Below are 15,059 nucleotides of genomic sequence, written 5' to 3'. Positions count from 1 at the left end.
AAACATGAACAAACATGGAATAGATGTTGAGTGGATGTCTGTGCCCAGTGGGTAGTCAGCCACCTAACTTGCAAATCCGTGTTAGCTATCCATATCTTTGTCCGAGTTTAAATTAGTTGGCTATCTAGCCAGTTCGAGTTGAAACATTGTTGAAATGAAGCTGGCTACATCCTATGATTAGTTGGCAAGCTGGTATCCAATGCCTGCCCTGTATTGACCCTAAATGCAAATAGGCTACAGTTAGCAAGGTAGCTAGACAACGTGAGATACGAGCATCTTCATCTTTTTATTTTCTTTGTACTTTTAACCCCTTTTCTCCCCAATTTGTAGATACAGTCTTATCCCATCACTGCAACTATGAACTTGGGAGAGACGAAGGTCGAGAGCCATGCGTCCTCCGAAATACAACCCTACCAAGCCGCACAGCTTTTTGATTCACTGCTCGCTTAACCCGGAAGCCAGCTGCACCAATGTGTCGGAGGAAACACCGTCCAGGTGGCGATCGAAGTCAGCTTGCAAGTGCCGGCCCGCCACAAGGAGTCGCTCAAAGGCGATGAGACAAGGAAATCATGGCCCGGCCAAACCCTCTCCTAGGCCAATTGTATGCCTCTTTATGGGTCTCCCAGGCACGGCCGGCTGTGACACAGCCTGGGACCGAACGTGGGTCTGTAGTGACACCTCAAGCTGCAGTGTCATAGACCGCTGCGCCACTCGGTAGGCCCGCACATCTTCATCTGACATGCTACATCACATTACGCGTTAGCTTCATGTATTTAGCTAGCTACAGTATCATTCCACTTTCATCTGTGATTTCATTGCTAGCCTGGCTCACTAGCATGCTCCAAAAAAAAATATATAACCAAAAGTAGTTACTAGCTAGCTAGTACCAGCTATCTAATTAGCTAACGCACTCACAGAAGTAAACGCATCGGATGTAATACATTCCTGGCCATCTGGCAATATTGTTGAAATGCATTGGAAGTTTACACCAACTTTATGGAAGCCCATTTTCACTCCTATTTGCTGTGCCAAATGTGTGTGCATTGCACCCATATGCAGACTTGATAACATTGTCCACATAGCAGTTGGCGGCGGACCACAAAGTGTTGTTTCTGGGAAATTGTGCATCACTGGCAAAAGTGTGCATATTGTTAACCCCATGCCCAATCCTCCGGTAAATTGGGATGTACTCACTTAAAAACTCTGTTTTGGACAAGACTGACTTCATGACAAAAAAATTATCATACTTTGTAGTACATTTTGACACTATAATTCATGTTTCTGACTCATATCGATGCCACGGGCCATTTAAAAACAGAGAAGTTGGTTCTAAGGGGAAGTTGATCTTTCTGTCATGCAGGTTTTACTGTGCATGGAGTTTCCAATAAATGGCATTACTAAATGTGTGATGTGATAGGTATTTAAACATGACAAAACATTTTAACACACACAAAACAAACATTTGATTAATAAAATATTTAGTCTTCCTCAAAAGGGGACGCTATCTCACTGGGTCTCAACTCGTTTGGTACTTCAACACCTCTCTCTCTCTCTCTTCATTGCTGCAGTGAATAGGAAAAGTCACCCCGTGCGCGCTGTCAGAGTCCAAGCATAACGATAGCGGATCATTTGAACATGATGGGATTTAACCGAAGACATACGGAGCTCTGCAATTAACAACGGATTGGTGGGATATCAAAGGAGTTGACCACGCAGCGAACAACAATCTGTTTGTGGAATAACACTTTCGAGAGATTGACGAAAAGTTTACAAATCTGAATGGGATTGTAGAAGCAACATGCTAAAGTACGGAGGCAAATATGTAAATTATACCGGTATGCAAAGAGAAAAGTAAGAAGGAAAAAAAATGGAATCTTGTAATTCACAATGATATGACTTTATAGTTTAAAAAAAAAATCAGAACTTGAAATGTAGAGCACATTGGGTGATCATTCTTCTTCAGAACAGAACATTCAACACGAGAAATATTTTATTTCTGAAAATTCGAGTCATTGCTAGGAAGTCACAGTCAACTGAACACTGTTGTCTTCACATGTTAGTTCTCAATTAAACTCAATTCAATAAACTGTATTTATCATCAAGGAATGGGCGTTAATATGGACAGTGATGGAAAAAGTACCCAATCGTCATACTTGCGTAAAGATACCTTATTAATAGAAAATGACTAAAGTAAAAGTGAAAGTAACCTACGAAAAATTCTAAAATACTTGTTTTGAAATATACTTAAAAATCAATAGTAAAATGGAATTGCTCAAATATACTTAAGTATCAAAAGTGAAAGTACAAATCATTTGAAATTCCTCCTGTTAATCAAACAAGATGGCGCCATTTGTTAAATATATATTTTTATTTACGGAAAGCAAGGGGCACACCAACACTCAGACATAATTTACTAACGAAGCATGTGTGTTTAGTGAGTCTGCCAGATCCCTTGACCCTTTTCCTGTCCTGCTAAGCCTTCAAAATGTAACGAGTACTTTTGGGTGTCAGGGAAAATGTATGGAGTAAAAAGTGAATGACTTTCTTTAGGAATGTAGTGAAGTAAAAGTAGTAAAAAATATAAATAGTAAAGTACAGAAACCCCCAAAACCTAATTAAGTAAATTAAAGTATTTTTACTTAAGTAATTTACACCACTGAATGTGGAGTTGGTCCCCCCCTTTGCTGCCACTCATCTGGGTAGGCTTTCCACTAGATGTTGGAACATTGCTGCGGGGACTTGCATCCATTCATCCACAAGAGGATTGGTGAGGTCGGGCACTGATATTGGGCGATTAGGCCTGGCCCAGTTAGTGTTCCAATTCATCCCAAAGGGGTTCGGTGGGGTTGAGGTCAGGTCTCTGTGTCGGCCAGTCAAGTTCTTCCACACCGATCTCGACAAACCATTTCTGTATGGACCCTGTGCACTGGGGCATTGTCATGTTGAAACAGGAAACAGCTCTCCCAAACTGTTGCCACAAAGTTGGAAGCACAGAATGTCTAGAATATCAGTGTATGCTGTAGCGTTCCCTTCACTGGAACTAAGGGGCCTAGCCCGAACCATGAAAAACAGCCCCAGACCATTATTCCTCCCCCACCAAACTTTACAGTTCCTCATTCCAGAGAACGTGTTTCCACTGCTCCAGAATCCAATGGTGGCCAGCTTTACACCACTCCAGCCGACACTTGGCATTGCACATGGTGATCTCAGGCTTGTGTGCGGCTGATCAGCCATGGAAACCCATTTCATGAAACTCACAACACACAGTTATTGTGCTGAAGTTGCTTCCAGAGGCAATTTGGAACTTGTTAGTGAGTGTTGCAACCGAGGACAAACTATTGTTAGGCGTTACGTTTCCGCTTCACAATAACAGCACTTACAGTAGACCGGGTCAGCAGGGCAGAAATTGTATGAACTGACTTGTTGGAAAGGTGGCATCCTATGATGGTGCCACGTTGAAAGTCACTAAGCTCTTCAGTAAGGCCTTCTTCTGCCAATGTTTGTCTATGAAGATTGCATGGCTGTGTGCTCCATTTTATACACCTGTAGGCAGTGGGTGTGGCTGAAATAGCCAAATCCACTAATTTGAAGGGTGGTCCACATACTTTTGTATATATAGTGTATTGTAGTGATTCAGGAGTAGTATTACATCAGAATAATATGCCCCACCAACATTAGGCAACTATTCTGAAAACCCAAACTCAAATAGCTGAAATAAGTCAATTAAATCAATGATTTTCAGTAGGTATGAGGTACCTCTTGTGGTCATTGAATGTCCCAAGGATAACCTCCTTTCAGAATCAAATAATAGGAATATTTTCTGAACGTTCCCTAAAGCACATCAAATATCTTATTATAATGTTATACTGCGACCAAACCAGGACCTGTACTAAACTTCCTCTTATGGTCCCGAGTTATCGTCATGTTTTATTGTTCCTAGAATGTTCTGAGAATGCCAGTGGGATAATGTCTCGCCGAAACCCTTAAAGGGACCTAATGGAAACATTGTCCTTAGGATTTCCCTGTTTGCTGGGAAGATCCCTTTCAATGTGCCGTCCAATCTCATAAAACGTTTCAGAAAAAGTCTCAGTCTTGTTACCCTTTAAAGAGGATGGTGCTGGAGTATTGAAAACAGGGATGCCAGTCATCTTTACATCTCTTTGAGATTTTTTATTGTACGACTTGTTAACAAAATCAATTTGTTTGCATACAATATGGCTCCGTATTTGTATTATTGATATCGTTTATACAGTCTTTTTTTCTCATCTTTATCAATTTGCCAATAATTACTGACCTTACTGTACATTTGAACTCTTCAGGCTCGGGTTTTAGAGCAAGTCATCTTTTCTGGGCGTTACGAGACCTCCACACCATTTCCTGAGCGAGGTGATTTTTTTTATTTTACAGGATTATATATTTAGCCCAACATTTAAGTCGTCTAAGCAATAGAGCAAATAACCAGCTGAGCACGGTTATCAAACATATTGTAAAAAATGGATTCAGTTAAATCCTAACGATTGTTTTGCATGATTGCATGCGTGAACTGACTTGTTTCTTTTTTTCTGATTATTGTTCTTTTGTGTCACCACAGAATGAAAATAAGATTTGCCTTTCCAAGCAGACTGCGGAAGAAGAATTTAACTTCTTCTTTATCATTGCTGCTGGTGATCTGTGCCTTCTTGCTGCTCTTCCTAAAGTTCACTGTTAAATACAGCATTACCATTGAAACCTATGGGTCTACCGCAGGCTACAATGACATTGAGCTCCTCCATCGCTACAACATTGACTGCAATGCCATCTATGAAATGGAGCCGGCCGAGTTGGGGAAGTCGCTGGTCATCAGAAAACAGGTTGTGGTGGAAGAGCAGGACAAGAGCTTGGTCAACCTGATCTCCAATTGCCCGCGATACCTCCGCTCCCGGGGCTATGGGGATGTCCAAGTGTCTGAGGAGGAGCAGGCCTTCCCCCTGGCCTACTCACTGGTGGTCCACAAGTCTGCCTCCATGGTGGAGAAGATCCTCAGGGCCGTCTACACCCCTAACAACATCTACTGTATCCACTATGACCTGAAGTCATCAGAACTGTTCAGAGAGTCCATGGAGGGTCTGGCACGCTGTCTACCCAACGTCTTCATCGCCTCTAAGCTGGAGGCAGTGACGTACGCCAGCATCAGCCGCCTCAATGCTGACCTCAACTGCCTGTCTGACCTTATAGGATCAAAGGTCAAGTGGAGGTATGTCATCAACCTGTGCGGTCAGGACTTTCCCCTGCGCTCCAACATAGAGTTGGTGGCTGACCTGAAGAAGCTCCGGGGGGGTAACATGATGGAGACAAGTCGCCCCAGCGAATACAAGAAGCAACGTTTCTCCTTCCACCACGAGCTGCAGAACGCATCATTCGAGTACCACCGGCTGCCGGTGAAAACCAACAAGGCCAAGGGGCCTCCGCCGCACGGCATACAGATGTTCATCGGCAGCGCGTACTTCGTACTCTCGCTGGAGTTCGTCACTTATATGAACAAGTCTGCGCTGGCCAGGGACTTCCTAATGTGGTCAAATGACACCTACTCCCCAGACGAACACTTCTGGGCCACGCTGACACGGGTGCCGGGCGTGCCAGGTGAGGTGCCACGGGCCCAGGCCGACATCACAGACCTGATGAGCAAGACCAGACTGGTGAAGTGGAACTACCTGGAGGGACCGCTTTACCCATCATGCACAGGGAAACACGTCCGCAGTGTGTGTATCTATGGGGCGGGGGAGCTGCGCTGGCTACTGAACTACGGCAGCTGGTTCGCTAATAAGGTGGACGCCAAAGTTGACCCGGTCCTTATCCAATGTCTTGAGGATACATTACAGGAGAAACAGAGACTCTTGGTCAAGGCTATGAAGTCACAACAAAAGATTCCCTCCTCTGTGTTAGCAGTTGATGTTATTCTTCAATAATACAAACTCCAAAGCAAATAAGGGGGAGAAAATTTGATTTATTTGAGAAAGACAAATCATAGATGTTATGCTGGGAGGTAGATGTTCAGTCTCCCCGGTCCTCAGCTTTTCTCAACAGAACAAAGGAGAGGATGCCATTGATAACCCCCCACCCTAGCCTGGGATTGACCAATAACAAGGATACTTGTTATTGGGCCAATGGCCAAATAACAAGTATCCTGCTCCAGACTCAATGTACAGACCAATGAAAACGTGGCACACATAGCTCTGAGTCCAGGACTGACATTCCACAGATTCTAAACAGCTGTTGAACTGAAGACCTACTATTTACATTGACAATTCCCTATTGATCGTTAATTCTAGTACTCTCGTCCTCTTATCCTCTGCGCTGTGTATTTATTTTCAAAATATTCTTATACCTGGAAAAGGTTAAATAAATGGATGATTGATTATTAATGGGTTAATTCATGTGGGAATATGGAACCTTTGTAATGCTGTTTTTGACAGCACCATTTTGGTATTTTTTTAAAGACTTTTGTCTTTGAGTTGATCATGTCCGAAACTCAATTGATGTGACAGTGCTTTATGGTATATATGACAGTGGAATACTGGATGAGATAGTGGAATGCTGGATGAGATAGTGGAATGCTGGATGAGATAGTGGAATGCTGGATGAGATAGTAGAATGCTGGATGAGATAGTAGAATGCTGGATGAGATAGTGGAATGCTGGATGAGATAGTAGAATGCTGGATGAGATAGTAGAATGCTGGATGAGATAGACTTGGCTATCTATGTTAGGGTTATTCTCTTGTTTTGCAACTTGAGGCTTGAAGTGGGGAATGTTTGTGATAGTCTGACCTTTATGTAATATGGATTAGGTTAACCAGGGCCTTGGCTCCCCGGGTGAAAGCATGTGAAAACCAGCGTATGATGACTAGAGTATGTATACTGACTTCAGAAAGTATTCACATCCCTTGACATTTTCCAGAACTTGTTGTGTTACATCCTGAATTTAAAATAGATTGCATTGAGATTTTGTGTCACTGGCCTATACACAATACCCCATAATATCAATTCATGTTTTTATAAATATTAATTTACATAAGTATTCACACCCCTGAGTCATACATGTAAGGATCACCTTTGACAGCAATTATAGCCGTTACTCTTTCTAGGTAAGTCTCTAAGAGCTTCACCTTGATTGTACACTATTTGTAAAAAAAAAAAAAATCCAAATTCTTCAAGCTCTGTCAAATTGTTTGTTGATCATTGATAGACAACCATTTTCAAGTCTTGCCATAGACTTTCAAGTAGATTTATAAGTCAAAACTGTAAATCGGCCACTCAGGAACATTCACTATCTTCTTGGTAAGCAACTCCAGTGTAGATTTGGCCTTTTGTTTTGGGTTATTGTCCTGCTGAAAGGTGATTTCATCTCCCAGTGTCTGGTAGAAAGCAGACTGAGAAAGTTTTTCCTGTAGGATTTTGCCTGTGCTTAGCTCCATTCTGTTTATTTTTTTATCCTGAAAAACTCCCCAGTCCTTAACAATTACAGGCATAGCCATAACATGATGCTGCCACAACAATGCTTGAAAATATGGAGAGTCGTACTCAGTTATGTGTTTTGCGCCAAACATAACACTTTTTTATTAAGGACAAAAAGTGAATTACTTTGCCACATGTTTTCAGTATTACTTTAGTGCCTTGTTGCATACAGGATGCATGTCTTGGAATAGGTTTATTCTGTACAGGCTTCCTTCATTTCACTCTGTCAATTAGGTAAGTGGTGTGGAGTAGCTACAATGTTGTTGATCCAGCCTCAGTTTTCTCTTATCAAAGCTATTAAACTCTGTAACTGTTTTAAAGTCACCATTTACCTCATGGTGAAATCCCTGAGCGGTTTCCTTCCTCTCCGGCAACTGAATAAGTAAGGAAGCCTGCATCTTTTTACTGACTGGGTGTACTGATACACCATCCAAAGTGTAATTAATAACTTCACCATACTCGAATGAATATTCAATGTCAGCTCTTTTTTATTTTGACCCATCCACCAATAGGTACCCTTCTTTGCGAGGTATTGGAAAACCTTGCTGGTCTTTGTGGCTGAATCTGTGTTTGAAATGCACTGCTCGACTGAGGGATGTTACAGATAATCGTATTTGTGGGGTACAGAGATGAGGTAGTCATTCATAAATCATGGGAAACACTATTATTGCACACAGAGTGGGTCCATTCAACTTATTATGTGACTTGTGAAGCACATTTTTACTCCTGAACCTATGTAAGCTTGACATAACAAAGGGGTTGAACACTCATTTAAGACATTTCAGTTTTTTAAATGAGAAAGTGAGAGTTGTATGAATCAGTTCATTAGTCCAGACATGAAGGGCTTTCAGACTTTATGGCATTCCCAGAAAGCATGCATTATTGAGGCATTATTTATTTTACACTTAAGACATGATTCTGCCGTTGTGCTGTAGAATTTGTGAATTTTGAACCTTGTAAAATGATTGTATACGTTAGTTTATACTGGATTAAGCGTATAGTTTCGTTAACTGTCATTTTGTTAGCTATGCTACGACTTTCCCTCCATCTTGTGCCAACAAAAGTTATTTCTAAATCTTGGTTCCAATAGTAAAAACAATTTTCTAAGAGAGTTCTCAATTGGATATGCTCTCTGCAGTGTTTTGTATGTGAACATCATTTTCTGACTTAAATAAGATTCCCTTAAGGTTGCTCTGATCTCCAAAATATGCATGTATCATGGAAATAAACGTATTTCCTGTTACCAAGTCATTTACAATTTCTATATCTTAGTGTTCCACGTGGACCAATTTATCAGTGAATTCTGAATAGCTCTCCAAGGATTGTTCCATAAGGTTGTGTCCTTAGGGGGAGATATTGAACATACACACATATAAGGTTTCTGGGGATGAGCATGCTATCTTCAATTTGTAGTTATCGTTCCTCTTTAGTGCAATATGTCACAAGTAAAAGCCTTGGATAGTGAGTTTCCAGATCTGGAAGGTTTAAAGGATGTATTTTGCGGGGTAATAAAACCATGCCATTCTAATAAGTTTTATTCTACCTGTAATATTTAACCAAAGATTATTCCATTGAATTAGATATGCTTTCATGTTGAGTAATGGGAACATAAGTTATCTTTAGCAATTTGTTTGTAGTCACTTATTAAGAATCCTAAGTGTTTAATATAAGCGTTGTTCTTTATCTTAATTTCCTCTCTCCCATGTTCAAACTGTCAAGACGGTTCTCCCGAGTGGCGCATTCGATCTAAGGCACTGCATTTCAATGCTAGAGGCAACACGACAGACCCTGATTCCAGGCTGTATCACAACCGACCGTGATTGGGAGTCCCATAGGACGGCGCACAATCGGCCCAGCGCCGTCCAGGTAGTCAATGTAAATAAGAAATTGTCCTTAACTGACTTGCGTACTTAAATAAATAAAATCTGGACCTAAATAAGTGAACCCCTTGCTTATCAGTTGCCTGTTGATTGCATTAATACAAGTAAGGGCCCACAAGGGAGTAAAATGAGTGTGTATTTAATGGTGAATTAGAAGGTAAACAGGGGAAATGTAATCGCTGGAACAATAGTTTCAACCCCCTTACCAGCTGACTAAAGTTGCCTTGACAAACATAGTAAAGACACTAACGATCACACATGATCACCTCCTATTAGTAGTGAAACAACCTCTTTTACTAGGTTTTCCAATCTCTGTCCATGGCAGTAGAGTTTCAGAAATGATTAGAAACAATCAATCAACTCACACATGGCGAAATTATTATATTAAGCATCTAATGACCAGTGAATGTCACGATCGTCGTATTGAGGAGACCAAAGCGCAGCGTGGTGTGAATACATACTTTTAATTATAGATGAAAAAAACACAAAGTACACTAAACAAACAAAACAAACTAACCAGACGAACGTGACCGCTATAGAAACTGAGTGCTAACATGCAACATCACATAGACAATAACCCACGAACCACAATACAAAACAGGCTACCTAAATATGGTTCCCAATCAGAGACAACGACAAACACCTGCCACTGATTGAGAACCATATCAGGCCAAAACACATAGAAACAGACTAACTAGACATGCAACATAGAATGCCCACTCATATCACACCCTGAACAAACAAAACATAGAAACAAACAACGCAAATAATGGTCAGAGTGTGACAGTGAAGGTAGCAGACATTTTGGCTCCTTAGTTTTATTTCACTCGTCTTTGAATAGAAGTCTGATTTTAACTGGTTGTATGTTCAAAAACATGTAGGTCAAAATGAGACTGTTGATTTTTCACATCACAGTTTCATATTTTCCCGGTATTTTACCAATGTTTCATCCCTAGAAGAAATCACTTTTTTAATTTGGTATTGTCATTCTAAAGCGTTTGAGCTTTAATCAGCATGGACATTCAAGCCCGATGCTACCTGAGTCTGATGAGCCATTCAATTTAAATACATTTTATGAGCCAAAGCTCAAAAAAAGCCCACATGGTTGTGCTGTTATCCAATACATATAATCATTTGTAGGCTGATGAATAGCTATAAGTATAAGAAAGTCAAGAACCCAGTAGCACAGGGAGTGCTTCAGACCCAGGGCCCCCAAGCTTAGTGATAAGTTTAGAGGGCACTATGGTGAGCTGTAGTCATTGAACAGCAATCTCACGTGGACGTTCCTCTTGTCCAGGTGTGATAGGGCAGTGTGCGGTGCAACAGCGATTGCGTCGTCCGTGGATCTGTTGGGGCGGTATGCAAATTGTAGTGGGTCTAAGTTGTCAGGCAAGGTGGAGGTTATAGTCTTTGACTAGCCTTTCAAAGCACTTCATCATGACAGAGGTGAGTGCAATGGGGCGATCGTCATTTAGTTCAGTTACCTTAGCTTGCTTGGGTACAGGCACTATGGTGTACATCTTGAAGCAAGTGGGGACAACAGACTGGAATGGGGAGAGGTTGAATATATATAGTCCCTGCCACATATCTCGTATCTGAGCCATTGACTTGCCACTCCTTTTTTGTCCCTGTAATGTATTTTTGCCTCTTTGATTGACTTAGAGGTTGTAGCTGGTCTGTTTGTTCTCATTCATGTTCCTGGCCTGCAACGAAAACTTGCGGTCTCTCCTTCACTGCAGCCGAGGTGAGTAAGACATTTAAACGTGTTAACCCTCGCAAGGCTGCAGGCCCAGACGGCATCCCCAGCCGCGCCCTCAGAGCATGCGCAGACCTGCTGGCCGGTGTGTTTACGGACATATCAATCAATCCCTATACCAGTCTGCTGTTCCCACATGCTTCAAGAGGGCCACCATTGTTCCTGTTCCCAAGAAAGCTAAGGTAACTGAGCTAAACGACTACCGCCCCGTAGCACTCACTTCCGTCATCATGAAGTGTTTTGAGAGACTAGTCAAGGACCATATCACCTCCACCCTACCTGACACCCTAGACCCACTCCAATTTGCTTACCGCCCAAATAGGTCCACAGACGATGCAATCTCAACCACACTGCACACTGCCCTAACCCATCTGGACAATCTGGACCTATGTGAGAATGCTGTTCATTGACTACAGCTCGGCATTCAACACCATAGTACCCTCCAAGCTCGTCATCAAGCTCGAGACCCTGGGTCTCGACCCCGCCCTATGCAACTGGGTACTGGACTTCCTGACGGGCCGCCCCCAGGTGGTGAGGGTAGGCAACAACATCTCCTCCCCGCTGATCCTCAACACTGGGGCCCCACAAGGGTGCGTTCTGAGCCCTCTCCTGTACTCCCTGTTCACCCACGACTGCGTGGCCACGCACGCCTCCAACTCAATCATCAAGTTTGCGGACGACACAACAGTGGTAGGCTTGATTACCAACAACGACGAGACGGCCTACAGGGAGGAGGTGAGGGCCCTCGGAGTGTGGTGTCAGGAAAATAACCTCACACTCAACGTCAACAAAACTAAGGAGATGATTGTGGACTTCAGGAAACAGCAGAGGGAACACCCCCCTATCCACATCGATGGAACAGTAGTGGAGAGGGTAGCAAGTTTTAAGTTCCTCGGCATACACATCACAGACAAACTGAATTGGTCCACTCACACAGACAGCATTGTGAAGAAGGCGCAGCAGCGCCTCTTCAACCTCAGGAGGCTGAAGAAATTCGGCTTGTCACCAAAAGCACTCACAAACTTCTACAGATGCACAATCGAGAGCATCCTGGCGGGCTGTATCACCGCCTGGTACGGCAACTGCTCCGCCCTCAACCGTAAGGCTCTCCAGAGGGTAGTGAGGTCTGCACAACGCATCACCGGGGGCAAACTACCTGCCCTCCAGGACACCTACACCACCCGATGTCACAGGAAGGCCATAAAGATCATCAAGGACATCAACCACCCGAGCCACTGCCTGTTCACCCCGCTATCATCCAGAAGGCGAGGTCAGTACAGGTGCATCAAAGCTGGGACCGAGAGACTGAAAAACAGCTTCTATCTCAAGGCTATCAGACTGTTAAACAGCCACCACTAACATTGAGTGGCTGCTGCCAACACACTGACACTGACTCAACTCCAGCCACTTTAATAATGGGAATTGATGGGAAATGATGTAAATATATCACTAGCCACTTTAAACAATGCTACCTTATATAATGTTACTTACCCTACATTATTCATCTCATAGGCATACGTATTTACTGTACTCTATATCATCGACTGTATCCTTATGTAATACATGTATCACTAGCCACTTTAACTATGCCACTTTGTTTACATACTCATCTCATATGTATATACTGTACTCGATACAATCTACTGTATCTGCCTATGCTGCTCTGTACCATCACTCATTCATATATCCTTATGTACATATTCTTTATCCCCTCACACTGTGTACAAGACAGTAGTTTTGGAATTGTTAGTTAGATTACTTGTTGGTTATTACTGCATTGTCGGAACTAGAAGCACAAGCATTTCGCTACACTCGCATTAACATCTGCTAACCATGTGTATGTGACAAATAAATTTGATTTGATTTGATTTGGTCACCTTACAGTCACCTCACAGTTACTTGTATTTATCCCGGGAAATAGGAGAGGGTTTGGGCTGGAAATCTCAGTAAATCTTGGTAACCTGGTTCCCGCTATTCTCATAGGATACCCTATAGTCCTCTGGGAGGCATGGGAACTTGGGAACAGCCCCTGATATAGCCGTTTCTGTTGCTGTAAAGACTTTAAAGATCAGGGTGAGTTTATCAGGGGCTGTTAAAGATCAGGGTGAGTTTATCAGGGGCTGTTAAAGATCAGGGTGAGTTTATCAGGGGCTGTTAAAGATCAGGGTGAGTTTATCAGGGGCTGTTAAAGATCAGGGTGAGTTTATCAGGGGCTGTTAAAGATCAGGGTGAGCCTGGGCCTTCCAACAACGGGAAAAAGTTGTTCCAATGTATGCCTGTGTTTGTGTGTGTGTGTGTGTGTGTGTGTGTGTGTGTGTTGCTTTTCATTGTTAGGGAGTGAGTTCTGCATTCTTAACCCTTTGCCAATTTAGCATTTCCATACAATGCTAATTATTTACGGTATCAGGATGTGCCCCACATTGTTTGACTTTTGGGTGAGAAGTACATGACCTATGCTAGGTTGGCATTGCCTGACGTCTCACCCTGAATTGAATTCCCGCACTCTATCGATCGGTCCATACATCAGTCTGAACCTGCCATCCTAGAAGTTGTTTGTGCTGAAGTCAAAATGGCATCGGTTTCTGGGACCATTCCAAATGGTCAGAATGTGTTTGTATTCTAAAAGAGTATGGAAGGAAAGCAAATCCAGACTCATCATGGAAAATAAACATTAGTGGGCACAGCATTTGGCTGGAGTGAAGTTTATGGGTAGCCAGGCAATTGATGGCATACAGTTTACATAAGTATTTGTTGTAGCTTACAGGCAAAACGATGGTAAACATTTACCTTACCTTAAACAAACTTGTGTACATTGCACACAGTAGTACATAATGTACAAAGATTAACAGTTGGGTGTGACGATCGTCTAATGAATTTACGGACCAAGGCGCAGCGTACGTAGAGTTCCACATGTTTATTAAATGAAACACACAAAAACAATATAGAGCAACGAAACGTGACGTTCTGTAGAGCTCACAGGCATCAACACAAAAACAAGATCCCACAAAAACCCAGTGGGAAAAGGCTGCTTAAATATTATCCCCAAACAGAGACAACGATAGACAGCTGCATCTGATTGGGAACCATACCAGGTCAACATAGAAATAGAAAACTAGAATACTCACCCTAGTCACACCCCGACCTCACCAAATTAGAGAATAAAAGGCTCTCTAAGGTCAGGGCGTGACATTGGGTCAATATCACTAAAAGGGCTATTTTTTGACCTCAAGATAAGTCATTCAAAATTGTATTAAAACTTCCTTGGCGGGAAAACAACTGTTATCCATGAACACGTAGACATGGACATGCACTAAACAGGGTCGAAAAATGGATATCTTGCTGTAATGTGTTGCAAAATATATGTTTTTGTTCATGAATTGTATTACGTAATTACAGCATGCATAGTATTTTAAGACAAAATAAATATTCAATCGCACCTCCTCTTAGTGCAGCTGAAAGACAGCGGAAATACAGAGAACGACGTAATGCTGACCCAGAGAGAAGGAGAGAGTATCTAGAGAAAGAGAGGGAGGAAAGATGAAGGCAATAGCTGAACTCAGTGACGGAGCACAGACAGGAAGGAATGGAGAGATTCCAAAAGGATACGCAGAGCCAGGGTCAAGGCTAGTGCGTTGCTTCAGTCCCAAACACCCCTCTCAACTCCTGAAAATCAGCCTGGGCCTTCAAGGTTAGGAATGCTTAAGATAAGGCATTTAAGATTATTAGTTGCTAAACTTTCTACTAACTCTAACCGTAATCCCTAACCATAACCCATTAACCCATATCCCGATCTACTAACCGTTATCCTTAACTTTATCTCTGACTCTACCCCTTGAATCCTAACCATGCGTTTAATGTGTTTTCAGCAACGCCAGCAAGGGGAACGCATTAGGGGGGAAAAAACACACACAGAAGACTCCAAAAAAAGAGA

General features: G+C 42.4%; 1 protein-coding gene across 3 annotated transcripts; it reads left to right on the top strand.

The window, feature by feature from the left end:
• Window positions 1-1,600: 1,600 nt before the first annotated feature.
• Window positions 1,601-8,346, top strand: LOC139410038 (beta-1,3-galactosyl-O-glycosyl-glycoprotein beta-1,6-N-acetylglucosaminyltransferase 4-like). 3 transcript variants are annotated; one of them, XM_071155467.1, is made up of 3 exons: window positions 1,601-1,835; window positions 4,320-4,386; window positions 4,592-8,346. In XM_071155467.1, exon 3 carries the CDS (start codon window positions 4,593-4,595, stop codon window positions 5,943-5,945), a length of 1,353 nt encoding a protein of 450 aa, XP_071011568.1. In that variant the 5' UTR covers window positions 1,601-1,835; window positions 4,320-4,386; window position 4,592; the 3' UTR covers window positions 5,946-8,346. The 3 variants fall into 3 exon arrangements, with proteins under 3 accessions (XP_071011568.1, XP_071011570.1, XP_071011567.1); XM_071155469.1 differs by having other exon boundaries at window positions 1,641-1,806; XM_071155466.1 differs by having other exon boundaries at window positions 1,652-1,851.
• The last annotated feature ends 6,713 nt before the right edge of the window (window positions 8,347-15,059 follow it).

The sequence above is a fragment of the Oncorhynchus clarkii genome, chromosome 5 (genome assembly GCF_045791955.1).
Source record: "Oncorhynchus clarkii lewisi isolate Uvic-CL-2024 chromosome 5, UVic_Ocla_1.0, whole genome shotgun sequence".
Lineage (NCBI taxonomy): Eukaryota > Metazoa > Chordata > Actinopteri > Salmoniformes > Salmonidae > Oncorhynchus > Oncorhynchus clarkii.
The sequence above is the reverse complement of the archived record's forward strand: the minus strand, read 5'-3'. Positions and strand labels throughout refer to the sequence as shown.

Bases quoted from the DNA above. Each gene is read 5' to 3' on its own strand.
- LOC139410038 (XM_071155467.1), top strand. From the start codon at position 4,593: ATGAAAATAAGATTTGCCTTTCCAAGCAGACTGCGGAAGAAGAATTTA.